General features: G+C 44.3%; 1 protein-coding gene across 2 annotated transcripts in view; it reads right to left on the bottom strand.

Moving 5' to 3' along the window:
• The window catches only part of HCRTR2 (hypocretin receptor 2), a 32,581-nt gene extending 22,152 nt beyond the window's left edge, over positions 1-10,429 (bottom strand). For both annotated transcript variants that reach the window (XM_080997525.1, XM_080997526.1), the window contains exon 1: positions 9,969-10,429. In XM_080997525.1, the coding sequence (XP_080853651.1) occupies positions 9,969-10,263 (295 nt within the window). In that variant the 5' untranslated portion in view covers positions 10,264-10,429. The remainder of the gene's footprint in view (positions 1-9,968) is intronic.
• Positions 10,430-19,971: the final 9,542 nt, after the last annotated feature.

The raw sequence follows: 19,971 nt of genomic DNA, 5'->3' as shown, positions 1-19,971 counted from the left end.
ACATCTGAAGTGTTTGCAGTTCATTCATTTTGCCACAATGTGTCAGCCTGCCCCTTTTCATCCTGGCAATAAAACAATGGTGAGGATTTGCTGCTAGCAAAGTCCTGGTCCTTGCATTAGGGGAATTCCAGCTTCTAAGAACAGGTCTCAAGAATGGGTCCTCCCCCACACCACAGAAGGAGCATCACGTGTGCAAAAAACCACCACTATATTCCTTTCTCCACCATTTTTTTGCTGCACAGATACCACCACTGAGACAGATTCTGTGACAAAATAACAAGCAGAGGTGCCCATGTGCTTGATGGAAGAGCATTCTCCACCAGCATCACCACAAGCACCACATATTCAAGGATGGTGAGGGGTCCAGGCCTGCTCCTTAACCCCAGGCTCAAGAATAGGTTTATACTAAACCTAAAAAGGTAAAAGGTAAAGGACCCCTGACAGTTAAGTCCAGTCCCAGACGACTCTGGGGTTGCAGCACTCATCTCGCTTTACAGGCTGAGAGAGCCAGCATTTGTCCGCGGACAGTTTTTCCGGGTCATGTGGCCAGCATGACTAAGCCGCTTCTGGCGAAACCAGAGCAGTGCATGGAAACACCATTTACCTTCATGCCAGAGTGGTACCTATTTATCTACTTGCACTTTTGTCATGCTTTCGAACTGCTAGGTTGGCAGGAGCTGGGACTGAGCAACGTGAGCTCACCCTGTCGTGGGGATTTGAACCGCTGACCTTCTGATCAGCAAGCCCTAGGCTCAGTGGTTTACACCACAGCACCACCTGCGTACCCAATACTAAACCTACCAAAGGGCAATAAAATGCCAGCTGTCATGGAGCATAAGAAATGTGTGAATAACTCAGATGCATGTCACCCAACAGTCCTGCTACTATACTCCCAGGAACAGGCATAGCACATCTGGAAGCACACTTCCAGAAGCAGGCACTCCACTTTCGGTGGCAGAGGAGGAGGAGAAAGAGTCGGTGAAGATAAGGTGACAAAGTGTGGGGGGGGGGGCAGCCACAGCGAATGTGGCAGGCAGATGGTGGCTGCGGTGGGAAGGCGGCATGATGTGGGGTATGTGTGTGTGCCCTGGATTTGTGTGAGAAGATGTCAGAGGGCATGTCTTGGGCAAGAGTTTTGCCGGATTGCTGCATGCATTACAGCACTGTGTACAATATCTAATCTCACAGGGTAAAACAAACACAGACCCCACAGATACGCATAGTTTGTTTTTAAACAATATTTTTTCAATGCAATGCATTCTGCCCAGGTCAGAGATCTGCTGCACTCCTCACCTTGTGCACAGCTGCTGCCTGGCCAGGCCAAAAGAGATGTGGAGAGGGGCAGTTTCTGCCACGGTGGGTCAGGCAGGTGAGCAAGTGTGGCCTGGACGAGAGCATAAAGCTCTTCATGGCATTCTTGGAGCAATGTGCAACTTCTTTGGCATGAACCCACAGCAGCAGCAACAGCAAAAAAGCAACAGCCTCCCCCCGAACCAAAGTAAGACAATTTTCAGTTTTGTCAGGTGCTATTTATAAAATTGCAATGCTCAAGTGTCCTCTGTAAGTGTCTGCAAGGAAGATGGATGGGGAGAAAACCAGAACAAGATGGCTGCTTCCTTGTGACCATACCCCCCCCATGGCATCCTAGCTGCTCCACCAGGTCTAGTGGACACCAGCTGCCACTGGGTAGATTTGATGAATTTATGACTTTTCTGGCTTGCCTTTCTTCCCTCCTGGAACTCAAGGACACATGCATGGAGTTCCCACTTCCCATGTGGCCCCCTATCCAGGTGTAGGCCAGGCCCATACCTGCTTAGCTTTGGCATATCGCTTCAGAACATGGCCTGGGATGGATGCCAAAATGTCCAGCTAGCTTGGCGAAAACCATGACCAAGTCAGCCGTATTGCGATACCATCATCCATGAGCCAGTTGTGAAATGGGAGCGTAGATCTCTTTATCTAGCTTAATAGAACACTTAAAAATATGGCCTTTATTCATCTACTGAAGAAATGAAGGCCATTCTTGAAGGACATCTTACTAAGAGCCTGTTGAGTTATAAAGGCCTGTGCACTTAAACAGTAACCAAAAGAAAAAACCCACTCACGATTTCTGTGGTTAGATGGGTTTCGAGTGAGGTGAGAGGTGAACCATTATTAAATCTGCTGACTGAGTGCATGATAAATTCCAAGTGCTGATTGGAAGTTAGTAAGGAGCACAGACATAGCAGGCCTCTCTCCAAGGGAGCAGTAACAACACACTTTGCAAAACACTGGCTGCTTCAAGGCTCCATCTAACAAAAATCATAGCAGCACATTGGCAGGGTCTATGATGGAATTTTTTTTATATCAGCTGTAAATCTCTCTGGATGATGCCTTTCTCTTTGCTCCGTGTGGCAAGCGGTTCTTGACACCTGCATAAGAGGTCAACCATGGTTGTAAAGCCTGACCCACCAAGGGACAGCCCCAGATTTACAGAAGCTGTCCTGGTTTCTGATTTGAACCCAGAGTGTCCCACTTTTCCTTGGGATGTCACTGTTTTCATTGGAGAAATGTTGGAGGGTATGGAGTTATGCAAGCCTCGATCCAAGGAGAGAAGTAACTTTACAACCTTAGAAGACATCTGAAGGCAGCCCTGTATAGGGAAGCTTTTTATTGTTTAATGTTTTATTATGTTTTTAGATACGTTGAAAGCTGCCACAAGTGGCTGGGGCAACCCAGGCAGATGAGTGGGGTATTATTATTATTATTATTATTATTATTATTATTATTATTAAATTGGATATCCCTATTTTTGTCAGAGAAATGTTGGAGGGTATATAAAGCACAGGATGCAATTCAAAGTCCAGGCAAGTTAATTCACATATACAAGAATTGGACAGAGCAACTGGTGCAAGGTGCAGATGATGGAACATTCTCATCTTCCTTAACATGCAAAGTGAATGGAGTCGCCTTTGGGTACACCAGTTGTTAAATCGCTTGTTATGAGTTTCCAGTCAGCTGACAGAACTCAGGAAAGTTCATAGTTGAAATTAATTTGCAGATCCAAAAGGCCACTGGAAAATTTATTGTGACCTTCTACTCGACATGGATCATGAATTTTCATACGGCAACGTCAGGAGGTTTGAAAATGAATGTTAATTTGGTATATTTAGTCTCTCTGACCTCAAGCCTCACTTCATCTGGTGCGTTACCATTATCATGTCTAGAGCATCTCATGAGAGTGAGGGTGGAGCTCTGCACAGCAGCGAGGAGCTGCTTCTATTGGTCAAGGCTCCCAGAATTTAGAATTTAATTTAGAATCATGAGCAGGGTTCTAAATTCTCAAGCAGAGAAGACCCTCCGCTGTAGACTTTCACCCTCACAGTTGTGGAATGTTCTAAACATGATCCCAGATGGTGTGGGGCTTTCCTTCTGGGACTGTACCCCCAAGTGTGTTTTATAAGCTGGTCTCTAACCATATCTATCTATCTATCTATCTATCTATCTATCTATCTATCTATCTATCTGTCTCCTAGACAGGAGTTCAAATCCCTGCTTAACATGAAGCTCATTGGGGGATGCCCTAACTTTATCAGCTTGACCTTCCTCTGCCATCAACTTACTGTAAGAACATAAGGAAAGCTTGCTGGACCACTCCAAGGCCTATCTAGTCCAGCATCCTGTTCTCACAGCGACCAACCAGATGCCTGTGAGAAACCCACAAGCAGGTCCTGAGCACAAGAACACTTCTCCACCATTTTTTCTGAAACTGGTATTCAGAAGCAGACTACCTCCAGATGTGAAGGCAGAGCATATCCATCATGGCTAGTCCTGTACATGGGATAAGCTGCACAAACCCCTGAGCTCCTTGGAGAAAGGATGGGCTACAAATGAGAGACATCACACATAAAAGAGAGATAGAGCATTCATAGCATTAAAAAATTGTAGAATATGGATGGTCAGATGGTGGTTCATAGGCTACTTCCAACCTCACTGTCATGTTCTCCTACCCCATGCCCTCTTTCCCCTGCACCACCAGACAGAAAGTGCAAGCTGGTTTGCATAAGAGAGGCTCCCTTTCAAGCGGACAGCACATTTCCCCAACACTGGACTGTCTGAAAGGAGTTTGCCCATTGCTGCTTCTATGGATTGCAGACCTATGGATGTTTTTATATGATCCAGAATAGATGTCCAGCATTCTCTTCCCATATTGGCCAGCCAGAAGCATATGTGAAACCAAAAGCACAAGTCCTCTGCTGTTTACCTCTTCTCCTATTCAGAACTGCTATTCAGAAGCATAGCAGGGGTGGTTAACCTATGGACCTCTAGATGTTGTAGAACTACAATACCCATCAGCCCCAGTCAGCACAGCAAAATGGTCAGGGGTGATGGGAGTTGTAGTCCTTCAACATCTGGAGACCCACAATTTAGCCACCTCTGGTCCCAAGTGATCACCTTAGGGAACTTTCATTTTTAGAATCGTTGCTGATTTTATTGAAGCCATAAATTGCATTTGCAGAGGATATGAAATCTGAGAGGCTTCAGAGAGAGGGAGGACAAAAGAGATAACCCAAAGATACCCTCTCAAGAGAGGCAGGAAAATAGCATCCACAGCAGATCAGAAGCTCTGATACCTTTGCATCATTGCAATCTCGCAGTTGGCTGTCGCTACTGTGTTCATCCTCATAACTGATGTCAACATATACTGACTTATAGGACTTCTCTTGCATTTTTCCCTATCAGTTTCTGCCCAAATTCTTCCTATGAAGAATTTGAATGAAGAATGCAGTGCAACTTAAACCAGTTCTTTCCTATAAGCACATAGATCAGGGCGTGACTTACCATTAGGCAGATTGAGGATGCTGCCCGAAGTAACTGGTTTTGGGTGTCATGAAAGGGCAGGGAATTTTTGGTTCTTGAATTTATTATCATTGTATTTTTGATGCAAGTGTTGGCTGCTTGCAGATATTTGTTTTGCCTGAGGTTCCAGAACTGGCTTTCCTGGACATTATGTACCTTGACTTGGGAAGTACTATTTACTGAAGAGATGGGGACTCTCAGGCCTGAGGACAACTGGGGCCTCCAGGTCTCTCTGCTTGACTCTCAGGATTCTCCATAGGATACATACCTCCCCAGGTCACACCATTCACGGGCCCTGCTCCATACCCTCCTCAAAGGCTTTTGCCTAACCAGAATGTGTCCTTGAGTGATGATAATGTCTGGATGGAGAATGGATAAGTATGTGTATCCCTTTGACTTCTGCATAGCTGAAATGCAACCTCTGCACAAAGGTGAAAGTCACATCTGTTGCCCTGTCCACTTTGGCATCTTGTCCTACTGACCACTAGAATTTGTGCCCTAAAAGATGTCCTCAAGGGAACATGTCCCCCTGGCTTTAAAAGGTCCCCTACCTTGTGATTTAGGGACGCAAGTGGCGCTGTGGGTAAAACCTCAGCGCCTAGGGCTTGCCGATTGCATGGTCGGCGGTTCGAATCCCTGCGGCGGGGTGAGTTCCCGTCTCTCGGTCCCAGCTCCTGCCCACCTAGCAGTTCGAAAGCACCCTTAAAGTGCAAGGAGATAAATAGGTACCGCTTTCTAGCGGGAAGGTAAACGGCGTTTCCGTGTGCTGCGCTGGTGCTGGCTTGCCAGAGCAGCTTCGTCACGCTGGCCACGTGACCCGGAAGTGTCTCCGGACAGCGCTGGCCCCCGGCCTCTTAAGTGAGATGGGCGCACAACCCTAGAGTCGGACACGACTGGCCCGTACGGACAGGGCTACCTTTACCTTTACCTTTACCTTGTGATTTACTGTTTCATCTTGGGCAGCAAAATATCTTCAGCCGCCCTTGAAATACCTACCTTCCTTAGGATTTAATAAAGCTATCTCACTTGGACTATTCAATGGGAAGAATGAAAAGATATCTGCCGTAGTACCGATTTCATGCTGTTTAGGAATGCTGCTTCAAAGAAAAGTAAGAGCTTCTTTCAAAAGGAAATGAGGTCTGGGGAAATGCAGGGGTAAATGTGCAGGATAAACTAATTCCACACCCACTAGGACAGGGGTCAGCAAACTTTTTCAGCAAGGGGTCGGTCCACTGTCCCTCAGATCTTGTGGGGGGGGGGAGGACTATATTTTGAAAAAAAATATGAATGAATTCCTATGCCCCACAAATAACCCAGAGATGCATTTTAAATAAAAGGACACATTCTGCTCATGTAAAAACACACTGATTCCCGGACCATCTGCAGGCCGGATTTAGAAGGCGATTGGGCTGGATCCAGCCCCCAGGCCTTAGTTTGCCTACTCATGCACTAGGACTTTGTGATTCTCTTGCCATACTTTTCAGAAACAAACCTTTGTCTTTATATGCCAGAAATAATTCAGCAGAAGCATAGCCCTTCATCAATGCATCTCCATGCTGGGAAAACTGTGTGTGGCAAGCTGTCAATGGCAGCTGTTAAAGAGGGGCTGGCCCTATCATTAGGCAGAGTGAGACAGCTACCTGAGGCAGCAGTTGCTGCCCCCTCACAGTTATCTTGAATCCTCAACCATACCCATCTGTTGCCATGTAGATTCTCCTGGGCCCTCTAATCTGTCCTGCTGCCTCAGTTACAGTGGATTATGCCATCCCATCACCAGTGTTGGGATTAAGGTCCAACCAGCTTCAGTAGGTGGAATGGTGGTGGCTGCCATCTTGTCTTTTGCCCTGGGCCAGTCCTGTGTTAAAGGCACAGAGCAGCCTTTGCCAGCCTCGTGCCTTTCAGGCATTTCGGGCGACAAACCCCATTGGCCACAGCTAGTATTGGCCAATGGACAGGAACGATAGAGTTATAGTCCAAAACAGGGTAAGCAGATTATCAGAAATAAAGGCGATGATACCAGTGCAGTGAATTCCTAGTGTGGAAATGCTCACGTTTCTTTGAAGGGTGATAGCACTCACGCTTTTAATATAGATTTGATTACTTTTTAATTAAACCATGTCATGCTGTGCTGGTGCCGTGCAGTTTAATATTGACCTAAGCATCTAATCCACAAAGCACATGGATCCAGTTAAATTGGCTCAAACTACCAAAAGCAAATTAATTGATCTACTGAGGATTTTGCTGATGAAAGGTCTCACTGCTTTTATGGGATTAAAGCCTATGCAGCACCAATCTGCTCCTCTCTGGCCTTGAAAATCCTGAAGGGAAAATAGAAATGCAACACTGTTTTAAAATGAGAAATGTCTTCATTGTTCTAATGGCTAGCAATTGGTTGTGTTAGCTGCTCTGTTGAATCCAGTGGGGCTTAGTTCCAGGTGAGTGTGTATAGAACTGCAGCCTAAATCAATAATATGAGAAAATATTGCTCAAAATGATTAGACTCAAGACAAGAGTGAATGTCTGCCTCTTTTTATCTGTAACTATGCACATTAGGGCTCACCTGTTGCAAATTATTAGGCTTCACAATGATAGAGTCTCAGACTGAAAAGGTTTCTGTGTGAGCACTGAGATTGTTCAGATTCCTCTTTCCTGTTACAATCTCTTATGTCCTCTGAAGAGCCACTCCTGACATTTAGGGACCCTCCTGTCTTAGGTATGCTGGATTTTCTCATGTATTCTCCCTGCCAGAGTTTGTCTGCTTGGAAGACGTCCAGAAGAAGAGGTGTAGCAGGAAGAGGAAATGCTAAGAGCAAGTCTTGGCAACGTTTTCATGCCTGCGTGATCTCTGTTGCATACTAATTTCCTAAATAAAACAACTGACTTTACTTTGAGTCTCTGAGTCTCCTTTCTGACCTGTTGGTGAACCTGCTCCCCTGACACCGATTTGTAACCGATCAGTTTCAAAAAATGGATTAGTTTGGGATGTTTGTATGATGTCCTCTTTCTTAACCTGTTTTACAGAATTCAGTTATGACTTCTGTACAAGGTGGATGAGGGGAGTGGGGAGCTCTGCCTCTCACGATTCACACCTGTTGAACTCAGCCAGATGCCTGGTTCCACACCCCCTCTCCTCATCTCTTGGTCTCCCTCCTCTTGCACACATTCCAGCTTGTCAATATCCTTCTTAAATTGTGGCACCCAGAACTGGACACTGTACTCCAGGTGTGGTCTGACGAAGGCAGAATAGAGTGGTACTATTACTTCCCTTGATCTGGTTTGTGGTCCTTATAGGCACTAGCTAAGGGGGAGGGAGTAGCAGCAGTGAGTGCTTTGCATTTCAATAGCTGGGTCATGCTTGCTTCACAAATGTACTGGAGTATTCAAACACATTCCTGAGCATGCTTTTTGGAATGTTCGCAACAGCTCTAGCTCATCGGAGAGTTCTAAAACTTCTATCCTCATCACCTCTATTTGACATTGCTCTTCCTATGTATTTCCTGATCCTGCCACAAACAATGTGGATCAGTCATTCCCTCAAAACATCTCATGCATTTTAAGCAACATTTCGTTATCTATCATTTTATTAGCTTTTATCTGCTCCCTTACTTCCCATTTACATGCACCTTTCCTTTGTTTCTATAAATGCCTGAATTAATGCTTCATCCTTTCTTTTTCCTGTTTGCTTCTTCCCTCAGTTCCTGATTTTTATACTATCTCAACCCTACCTACCATGCTTTACCCAACTTCACTTTCATCTTCCCATTTCTCACAGATGCACTTCCCCTAAGGGCTGTGAGTTGGATTGGTGCAGAATTTCAGTGATTAATTCTTCTGTCCCTTCTCAACAGGCTCTGGATGATATAGAAGGGATGGGTTTAACTTTATCTCCCCTCCCCATCCTCAAAACCCATACACCATATGTGTACAGCAATTGATATGTTCTCAGGGAGGGCCAAAGCTCCATACAATTTTTCATACTGTTGTCACTGACTTCAGCAAACTGCAACTGGCATGTGGCAAATGGCAGCTTTAAGCTCTGAGATTGTCTTAAATAACACCACCAAGACTATGGGATACAAGAGCCATCAGTATTGAGAACCGTGAAGAACAGCTGCTCTCTTTCTCAGGCTGAATGTTCATTCAGAATTTCATTCAGAATTCTATTGAATGAAGTAGAACTCGTCATTCAAAATTCTCTTGGTATGAATGGAACCACTAGGGTAAAGTGTCATATGTAGAAAAATGTGTTCTGATTATATGAATGAGGCTTGAAGAATTCAGCACCCCTCCTCTGTGGACAGCAATAAAAAACACACCAGTTGCCTTTGGAAAGCAAGGCAGCAGTTCAGTCTGTAAACCAATAAACGAAATAGCTGAATATGTTGCCTGAGGACTCACTGAACTTGATATGACTTACTTCCATGTAATTTGCTTAAGGTCAAAGTGTTCCTCACTTATTACTGACTTGTTACAAGGTCTGGATTTAGGAACATGTTTTCTAATGAAATCGACACTTACAGTGAAATCCTATACACATCTGAACAGAAGTAATATCTGTTGAGTTCAATGATATTTACTCCATTTAACTAAATCTAAGACTGATGCCTCAACAAGTTAAAGGCTACTGAAATCCTTCAAATAAATATGTTTACCATCAGATATTTTTTTTTTAAATGGAAATTGCATTTCTAACAGTCTTAGGTGGCTGTATTATCAAATGCTTCTATCATATCCCAACAGAAAAGAACAAAGATTATGAATGTCAAAACCCTCAGAATAAATAGAAATCTTTTCCACAATCAGAAAAAGAAATAATATTTCTAAATCTCAGTGTTGTACGGTTGGTTTTTAAAGTTTTCTCAGTACAGTATACAAGTGGTGTGAAAAAGATGGTATGACAGCACAATAATAATGATGATGATGATGATGATGATATAATTTTTTAATTTATATCCCACCCATCTTGCTGGGTTTCCCCAGCCACTCTGGGCAGCTTACAACATATATAAAAACACAACATTAAATATATATATATCCCATACGAGCAACAAAAAAACCAATAAATCAAAAGAATCCAATAACAACAATAATAATAGCTATAGGAGTCTAGTATACAAAATGTTACTCACCCAGGATGTTTCCAACGAGAGCCACAATAAACACAATAATATATCCAGCAATCAGCACCCATTCGTATTCCTTGGGATGCAAATATTCCTTCCAAAGGTATTGCAGAAATTCCTCCTCATCATAATCTGCGGAGGGGTTTCCAAAAGCCTCCTGGGTGCCATTCAGCTCTATATTAGATGACCAGTTTCGACAAGATGGGAAGCCTTCCTCCACTTGAGTTAGAGACATAATTTGCTGTGCTCTGGATCTGAATCCAACCATCCAGTAGTTCAGGCTGTGATCAAGCCCATCCATCCATAGTTTATGTGACAGAAGAATGTGCAGAGAAAAGAGAAACAAGGGGGTGGGGGTGGGCAGTGAGGAAACAGCCCAGTGCCAACTGCAACTTCTATGACCAGTTTCATACCAAGGATTTCCCAGTGGAAAGAGCCATGCAGCAGTGCCAGGAGAGAGGAGGAAACACTCAGAGGCTGCAGCGACACAGAGGCAAGCAACAAAAGCAGCACATGCTTCCAGCTTCTTCATTCAGCCAGGATGTGCAAATCACAGTATTGCAGCAAAGAAGAGAATGCACAGAATACTTCTTTCACACACACACACACACACACACACACACACACATGCCTCCGATATTAATCCTTATTTCATTATCCCGGTAAGGACTCCTAACACATTACACATTTATTCTGTATATCTGCATTGCACAGGGTGTTTGCGGGCACTTGACAACCATGTGGGAAATTGTTTTTTGATTACACAAATCATCCCCCCCCCCCATTTCTTATTGCATGCCTTTTCTCTCCTGTTATCCAGGACCTCTCTAGCATTGTTTTCCCAAGGTGATAGATTTCAACTTGATAGCAACCAGTGGGTGGGACTTTTCCACGTTGGCATCCACTCTATGGAACAACCTACCTCCTGGGCACCAGCACCTGTGGCCTTCTGGGAGACTCACATGGGCAGTGTATCGGGGGGGGGGGGGAATATGGCTGTCCCTATTTGGGAAACAGTCTTTTTTTTTTTTTTTGACAAACAGTTTCTGTGCAAGTGAGTGGATGCCATCACATCCTGTATGTTCCAGGGGCCATTTTCAGACTCTTTTTCACTGCCTGTGGCTGCCACACAAACCCTTCCATTCAGCACCGAGCAACAAATACTTATTGAAAAGAATACAAAATAATGACAGCCCTCACTGAGCACTTCATGAAATTTGCTGGAGTCAAAATCGCAAAATCAGGACTGTGTTTCAATCCACACATTAGTCTGGGATCATGCCAGTCCACTGCAAAATCCAGACTTGGCTAATTACCTCCCCTCCCCAATCTGCTCCATTTTTTTTTTTTAAGGTAAAGGACCCCTGACAGTTAAGTCCAGTCATGAATGACTCTGGGGTTGCGGCGCTCATCTCGCTTTACTGGCCGAGGGAGCTGACGTTGTCCGCACACAGTTTTTCCGGGTCAATGTGGCCAGCATGACGAAGCCGCTTCTGGTGAAACCAGAGCAGTGCACAGAAACACTGTTTACCTTCCCACCAGAGGTGTACCTATTTATCTACTTGCACTTCGCCATGTTTTCGAACTGCTAGGTTGGCGGGATATGGGACCGGGCAATGGGAGCTCACCCCATCGTGGAACTCTCAGGAATGGTGGGTGTTTTGGGTGCTAGGGCAGGAAGGGAGAAGCTGTAGCCTTCCAGATGTATTGGGACTCCCACCAGCATGGGCAATGGCCAGGTTTAATCAGAGCTGTAATCTAACAGCATCTGGAAGACCATTAGTTAGGCATCCCAGACTTAGGGAGATAGTAATTCGGCTCCAACCCAGCAAAAAAGCCTAGAAGAGGATTTTATAGTGAGGTACCGTATTTTTCGCTGTATAATATGCACCTTTTCCCTCCTAAAAAGTAAGGGGAAATGTGTGTGTGTCTTATGGAGCGAATGCAGGCTGCACAACTATCGCTGAAGCCAGAACAGAAAGAGGGATCACTGCGCAGCGATCCCTCTTGCTGTTCTGGCTTCTGGGATTCAGAATATTTTTTTCCTTGTTTTCCTCCTCCAAAAACTGGGTGCGTCTTATGGTCTGGTGAGTCTTATAGAGCGAAAAATACTGTATATAATCCTCTTCTAAACTCTCCTGCTGGCATTGCTGCCTCATTAGGTCTGCACCATTGGCCACAGTGGAAACAGCCAAATGTGGCTGGCCACCTCAGAAGAGGAGCTGCATTCAAGAGAAACCAGCAAACAGAACCCAGAGCAGAGACCTTAACAACAATTAAACCAATTTACAGCACAACTCTACAATCCTATAATCTATTATGGTGACAGCAGTCTTTGGTTTTTTTCAGCAGAATGAAATATACAGTGTAATAGCAGGCTGATCCAGAACTCTCCTGAAGTAGGACTGACTCACATGTTCAGTTTCTAGATACCTGCAGATGAAATTTCCAGAGTAGACAGGGAATATGCAGAAATCTACAAAACCTGAACACATGAATCAATTATATTGACAGAAGTACTGCCACAATAACATGGACAAGAAGAACCTATGGTCTAGGCAAGGCATCTTTAACCTTTGTTGGACCCAGGACCCACTTTTAACCCAGACATTCATTTGGGGGCTCATTTCTTAACATTTTAACATATATTTGCATGGTGGTAGAGCTCATGCTGGTCCCAACCCACTAGTTGGAAGACCAGTGTGACTAATCCCAAAACGGTTTTATTTGAAATTGTGTTTCCTTTGGTGCCTCATCCAGATGTAATTTGTTACACGAATGTGGTTAATTTGGGGATCGAATCAATCTTAACACTTACCCAACTAATTCCTGGCCAATGCGCCCATGTCAGTTGCATCCTCTACTCAGGGTTTGAATTTGCTCATTAGCAACCCAGTGAGACAGGGAGTTAATAATAACAGACTCAGGAGAATGGCAACTGAAATGAATAAATTGGATTAATGGTGTACAATGCTTCCTTTAAAGTACATTATTATTATCATCATATAGATGATAAAGAAATCATAAAACATGAAGATAATGAAGCAACTTAAAGCACTGAAATACCTTTATGAATCATAGTTTTGCCAACATATTAGTATTTTAGAATAAAGTTCACAGCTCTCCAACAAGGAAAGAGCTAACTCTCCTTCATGCCACAGCCCTGATCCCTTAACTATTTAAAAAAACAACTGCAGGTGGAAAAGAGGGCATGACAAGATATGCCTGCTGAAATTCTGTCTTCTATACAATTAAAGATGCAAAAGCATTCCTCCCTCTTTGCCTGGCCATTCCCTAAACAACAGACATATCAGTTGTGTACTGATCACACACACAATGTTCTGTGCACTTTGCCCTTAATTCAAAGAGCAGCAAAGCCTTGTATAGAATGCCAAGGAAAGAAGGACTTCTACCTATATGCAAGACAAATGAACAGCTTCACCCTAAACGACAGCAAAATGCCCAAAGGATAATTGTTTGTAGCAGTCACGGTAAACATACAGTATCCTTGGAGGATAAAATGAAAGTAAATATCCATTCCGTTGAGGATGCGCTTGCTATAACTATTAGAGATGGATGTTTGGGGCAGACTGAACGGATTGTACCAGCCACAAAGAGAAACACGAAAGGCATGGCCTTGTGTGAACTTGAGATTTATTATTCCAGAGCATTACAAGAAAAGAGAAATGTCAAATTCTCACTGAATATATCTGCCTGTTTTCATAAAACTTTGATCATCCTTCACTTGGACCCAACCGGCTAAGACGGGTTTTCTAGAGCTGTACCAATGAGAAAATGCCTTAAATTGGCCTGGTTGACACTACCAGAATATTCTATCATGCCTGATATGAGCTAAGGTGCTGTTTGGTGCAGCTTTCTCTCCTACCTGACAGACCAGTACCAGCACCAGCACTGGGTGACTGTAGCTCTAGTCTATGGGAGCTATTCTGCGTGGTGTTACTTGTCTTGGGTAAAGGTAAAGGTAAAGGGGCCCCTGACCATTAGGTCCAGTCATGGCCGACTCTGGGGTTGCGGCGCTCATCTTGCTTTATTGGCCGAGGGAGCCGGCGTACAGCTTCCGGGTCATGTGGCCAGCATGACTAAGCCGCTTCTGGCGAACCAGAGCAGCACATGGAAATGCTGTTTACCTTCCCGCTGGAGCGGTACCTATTTATTTACTTGCACTTTGACATGCTTTCAAACTGCTAGGTTGGCAGGAGCAGGGACCGAGCAACGGGAGCTCACCCCGTTGTGGGGATTCGAACCGGGAACCTTCTGATCAGCAAGTCCTAGGCTCTGTGGTTTAACCCACAGCACCACCTGCGTCCCCTTGTCTTGGGTACACTCCACTTAAATTCCAATGGTGCCAGGAGACCAAGGTGCATTTCAGCAGTTTCCCCAGAACTCTCTCAACCTTCATGCCATGACTCTCCAACCTGTTCTGGTGCTGGCAGGAGAGTGTTGCTCTTGTTTCTCCCCATCCTCACCCTTTATGCACCACTCCTGAGTTCAGGTGACTGCTTCTCTCACATAAGAATGTAATTTCTGACAACCATCAGCAAAAACATTGACTATAGCAAAGGTGCTCTAGGTAGAGCTGCTTTTAAAAACTCGTGCAGAATGCTACGGTTCTTCTCTTTATATTGACAGGCCACAGGGTGTATATGACTCCAAGTCTGGCACAACTAAACTGCCTTCCTATATGCTCCTGGAGCCTGCCCAAATTGCAGGTGATTTGAAGCCATCAACAATCTGAGCACTTGCGGAGTGCATTCTCCCATATATGTCCTCCCATACATTGGGATGAGCCCGGAAAGGGGGTGGCACTGTTCCATATCCCATTCTCAAAGGATTGAATGGGTTTGGGGCTGTGGCTTTTCTGTAGTGGTACCCATGCTCTACACATGAAGGTACATTTGGGTGAGTTTGTTGCCTGTACAGACATCCGTTTTACCACACCAGTGGTGGTGTGAGAGCCAGTGTGGTGTAGTGGTTAAGAGTGATAGACTCGTAATCTGGGGAACCGGGTTTACTTCCCCGCTCCTCCACATGCAGCTGCTGGGTGACCTTGGGCTAGTCACGCTTCTCTGAAGTCTCTCAGCCCCACTCACCTCACAGAGTGTTTGTTGTGGGGGAGGAAGGGAAAGGAGAATGTTAGCCGCTTTGAGACTCCTTCGGGTAGTGATAAAGCGGGATATCAAATCCAAACTCTTCTTTTTCTTCTTCTTCACATGTCCATGATTATTTGTGCACTTGATGCTCCTGGGCTGGTTACACACAGCCCTGTTTCCTGTACTGCTTTAAGGCAGTCACACTCTTTCGTTTCCAATCAGAGCGTGCCTCGTAACTCGCAGCTGAAACCCCCTAACTTTTCATACCATAAATGTCCTGGGAGGGTTTTGTGGTCCCACTTTTGTTGGGCAGAACACAAAGTAAAGCAGAATAAACCCACCACTTATGTCAAGAAAAGGTTGCAGAATTGTTGCTGGCATTCATGGAGTGAAAGCTCCCTTGTCAGCTCTGATTACATAGATCTTTGGGGTTAGTTTTGCTGCTGGGTTTTATGTCATTTGGGCTGATTTTTTTAGAGATGGGTTTTATGCTGCTGATAGATACTTGATTGCTTTTATGATCGCAGGCATTGCAAGTTTGAAAATGGGAATGTACAGTTATCGCATCTGTGATTCTAGCAATCATAAAAACATGGAACAAACAGAACTATGGGAAGAATCTGTTTCTAGCAGAGGGTGCGGTAAATAAATTTTAAACAGGAAGGGGAGGTAGCTCAGTGGCAGTGCATCTGCTCAAATACAGATGGCCTCTGGTCCTTTCCCCAACATCTCCCGGTAGGACTGGGAGAGAGCCGTGTCTGAAACCTTGGAAATCCACTGCCAATCAGTGTATAAAATCACCTTTATAATGGAAAGGAATGCATGTAAACAGACCATTCAGTGGGCATCAATTTGATCCCATCTTCCCTTCCTTTTGTTTGTTGCAACAATAATCCATGTGGCTTGAAAACAAAATGGGCTTTATAGTGAAGGAATTAATCTTTTGTGCTTTCAGACCTTTGTAGCCGGTGATGATACAGGGGGGCACTTAACCTCCTCTGGCTTGCTTGAGACATTTATCTTTTTATGTAAAGGAACAGAGCACCACAAGTGAGCTAGCAAAGGAACTATGCTTTTTACAGCATAAAAATGACAGCACTATCAGCACACAGGGTGCTCCTGAGACAAATTAGTTTGCTGGAACCACAATGTACTTACAAGGCATTACCTTGTGTCAGCATCAGAATATATATATATACAGTGGTACTTCGGGTTACAGATGCTTCAGGTTACAGACTCCGCTAACCCAGAAATAGTACCTCAGGTTAAGAACTTTACCTCAGGATGAGAACAGAAATTGTGCGGCGGCAGCGGGAGGCCCCCTTAGCTAAAATGGTACCTCAGATTAAGAACAGTCTCAGGTTAAGAACGGACCTCCAGAACGAATTAAGTTCTTAACTCGAGGTACACACACATATATATATAATATCAGACTGTCTCAGTGCTAGGACCAATAATTTGAAAGCTGTACAGGCTATGATCTATTAATGAGAACTGAGATTATTTTTATTGTGCTTTATCTTAAGGCTGGTTGGGCCCCTCCCCAATCTTTTGTGGCTTTTTGCCATTGTTCACAGTCACTTGGCTGCAGATTTGACAGCTGTTTCTTTCCTTCTCAAGCAATCCCAGGCCACCAGTATCATATATTTGGATCTGAAGACATTGGAATGGTATGTGGTATGTGGACACTCAACATTTGATTATTTCAGGGTTTCCCAAGCTTGGTTCTCCCACTGTTTTTGGACTACAACTCCTATCCTCCTGAGCTAGCAGGACCAGTAGTCAGGAATGATGGGAACTGTACTCCAAAAACCTCAGGAGACCCAAGTTTGGGAAACACTGGGCTATTTGTTGATAGATTAAGGGCAACTAAAACCTATCTAGTGTAAGAGCAGGTGTTTAGCTGAACTACAAGTCCCATAATCCCTGGCCATTGGCCATGCTTGCTGGAGCTGATGAGACTTGTAGTTTTCCGGAGGGCCAAAGATTCCCCTCACGGGAAAATCCAGTCCAGAGGTACTCTCAGAATAGAGTGGTACCACTGTATAAGGAAGCTGCCTACATTCCTGGGTTGATGCAGAGATAAAACAGAATTTCCCACTTCCAGAGGAGGATCGCCTGCTGTACCTCTGCATGTCATTATACTTGTCTCACCTCCTTCCAGTCCAGAGGTACTCTCAGAATAGTGTCTCACACAGAAACAGAGTGGGAGAAGTGAGGTCAGCCAGAGCCCCTCGTGATCTTAAATTGGGGCCATCTTTTATAAAGTTAGTTATTCCCACATGGGATTTCCAGGGCAATCCTAGCCCATCCTTACAAATGATCAGCTGTCTGGAAGTGAGTTCTTTTGCAACAATGACTGGGAAATGACTGAAAGGACGAGTGCAGTTTTAAGTGTATATTTAAAATGCATGCATCATATCAGGTTCCTGCCTCAAGCATTGGCTTAGCAACCGCCTCGCTTGCAATGATTCATCCTGCCTTTTGAACTGTGGAGGTTATCAGTCCCTTGCAGTGTGCTGTGAGTACATCTATGTGCCAGACCCTTTATACATTGTCTCTTAGGCTGTTATAAAGTCGTCCAAGTGGGCACCGACTGCAACAAATGAAATAATTGAATTAGCATGGGCTAAGGGCTGCTTATTACACAGTGGTGGTGGGCAAGCACAAACTGGGTTCCTCCCAAAAACCTGCTGAGCGTTGAAAGCCTTTCTAGTCAATGTTTTCAAATCCTCTGGGAAGTCGTCTGGGAAACATTTGCTCAGTTCTCAAGAGGGCACAAGCTCTGGCCAATCCTGCACCCCCTGCTACTCTCTCTTCCTCACAGCCAAAGAGGGGAAAAAAGCTTTGCCTTGGTGCAGATGATAGTCATTGTTGTAGTAGATGTCCATACGCTTCATTGTAGGAAGAAGAGCTCCAACCTCAGGAAAGGTAAAGGGACCCCTGACCATTAGGTCCAGTCACGGACGACTCTGGGGTTGCAGCGCTCATCTGGCTTTATTGGCCGAGGGAGCCGGCGTACAGCTTCCGGGTCATGTGGCCAGCATGACTAAGCCGCTTCTGGTGAACCAGAGCAGCGCACGGAAGCACTGTTTACCTTCCCGACGGAGCGGTACCTATTTATCTACTTGCACTTTGACGTGCTTTCGAACTGCTAGGTTGGCAGGAGCTGGGACCAAGCAAGGGGAGATCACCCCGTCGCGGGGATTCAAACCGACAACCTTCTGATCAGCAAGTCCTAGGCTCTGTGGTTTAACCCACAGCGCCACCTGTGTCCCTCAGGAAAAGGCAGTGCTTTTTTCCTTTTTTAAAAAAAGTTTATGGGTACTCTCATTTTGACTCAAGAAAATCACCATTTTATAGTTGAAATCGGGAAAAATAAATACAGTAAATGGACAAAAGTACAAAGATTCACAAAATGTTTAGGGGTATGCGCACCCCTGCGTACCCCCAGGAAAAAAGCACCGGGGAAATGTATGGCATAATGTCTTTTCCTACTAGGAATGGTGGGCTGAATTATAAGTCCTACCATCCCTGGCAAAAAATAATGTTTGAAATGTCATTTCCAACCCTAAACCACCTCTGAATCTCACTTGAGAATGAGGGGGTTGTAGTTTAGCTCCAACATCCCCAGTGGGAAAAGACATCATGAGTGTGTCTTTTCTAACCGGCTGAGAGGCCTAAGATGGGCCTCTTCTCTTGGTCAGCTACCACATTCCCCTTGGTGAGGTTTCTTCCTCTTCTGGAGTAGGAGGGAAGCAGACAGCTGGACGGGTGTCACCAAACAGAATTGAGGCGTAGATTTACTCATTGAGCCCTGTGGCCTCTCCTCAACCATGCACTCTTTCAATGGCCCTGCAATGGACATTGTACACTAGGGGTGGATCTACACATGGGGGGGGGGGCAATGCTATAAATAAGTCAGAAATTACATCATTATAACAAAAGAAGAAGAAAAAACCCTATGGAAAATAAGTATGAAAATTTCCTGCTCTTTGGCGCCATCTGGTATTATAGCGCATTCAAATCGTTGTTTCTTTACTAATGTAGCTGAGTCCTGGGGTGGTGGTGGGGAAGTCTGGTTCAGTTTGCAATTTAATGTGAATCTTTCGCAATTTGCACTTTCTGAAACAATATATACAAACTGACCCACAAGTATCCTTCAAAATCAGCACTTCTCCAAATTTTGAAATGCCATTCTTAACCAAAACCTGTACAAATATGTGTATACAGATATGTATAAAATGTGTGTATTAGTGAAAACTGCATACTAAAATGCGTTATCACTTTGCAGAAAAGTATATTAGAAGAAATATGTTCTAAAACGCCAACAAACTTTCATGAGAACCAAAAGAAATAATTCAAACTGATATGGAAATGTGGTAAACTGAACTTAAGGTTGGAAAAATTAGAAAATGAGAGAAGTCAAAACTGATAAATTTGTCCGTCTGCATTTACACAGAGAAAAACCCAGAGAACTGCAGCCAATCAGAGGGTGGATCTACACACAGGGGGAAAAACATTATAAATAAGTCAGAAATTAAATCGTTATAACAAAAGAAAGAAAGAAAAACCACTATGTAAAAACCATGCAGAATTTTATTTTGCTCTCTGGCACCATCTGGTGTTGCATGTTTATAACGAATTCAAAATGTTGTTTTTTTGACTACTGTAGCTGAGTTCAGAACTTTCTGATAAGAGTTCCTTCAAGGGAGATATTTGGAGGCGTACAGTTAAAACACCTTACCTTAGGTCAAAAAATGCAATGTTGAAATGGTCCCAAATACACAGAACTAAAGAATTAAAGTGGGCAGTTGCTATATTGCTGCTTGCACATGTAGGATGCTGTCTTAAGAGCTGCTTAGACTCACACTTTTATATGTTGTCAGTTTGCCTGC

Source organism: Podarcis pityusensis (genome assembly GCF_964106645.2).
Source record: "Podarcis pityusensis genome assembly, chromosome: 3".
In the NCBI taxonomy this organism is placed as follows: domain Eukaryota; kingdom Metazoa; phylum Chordata; class Lepidosauria; order Squamata; family Lacertidae; genus Podarcis; species Podarcis pityusensis.
Note: the sequence above shows the minus strand (reverse complement) of the source record. Positions and strands in the feature narration are given on the sequence as shown.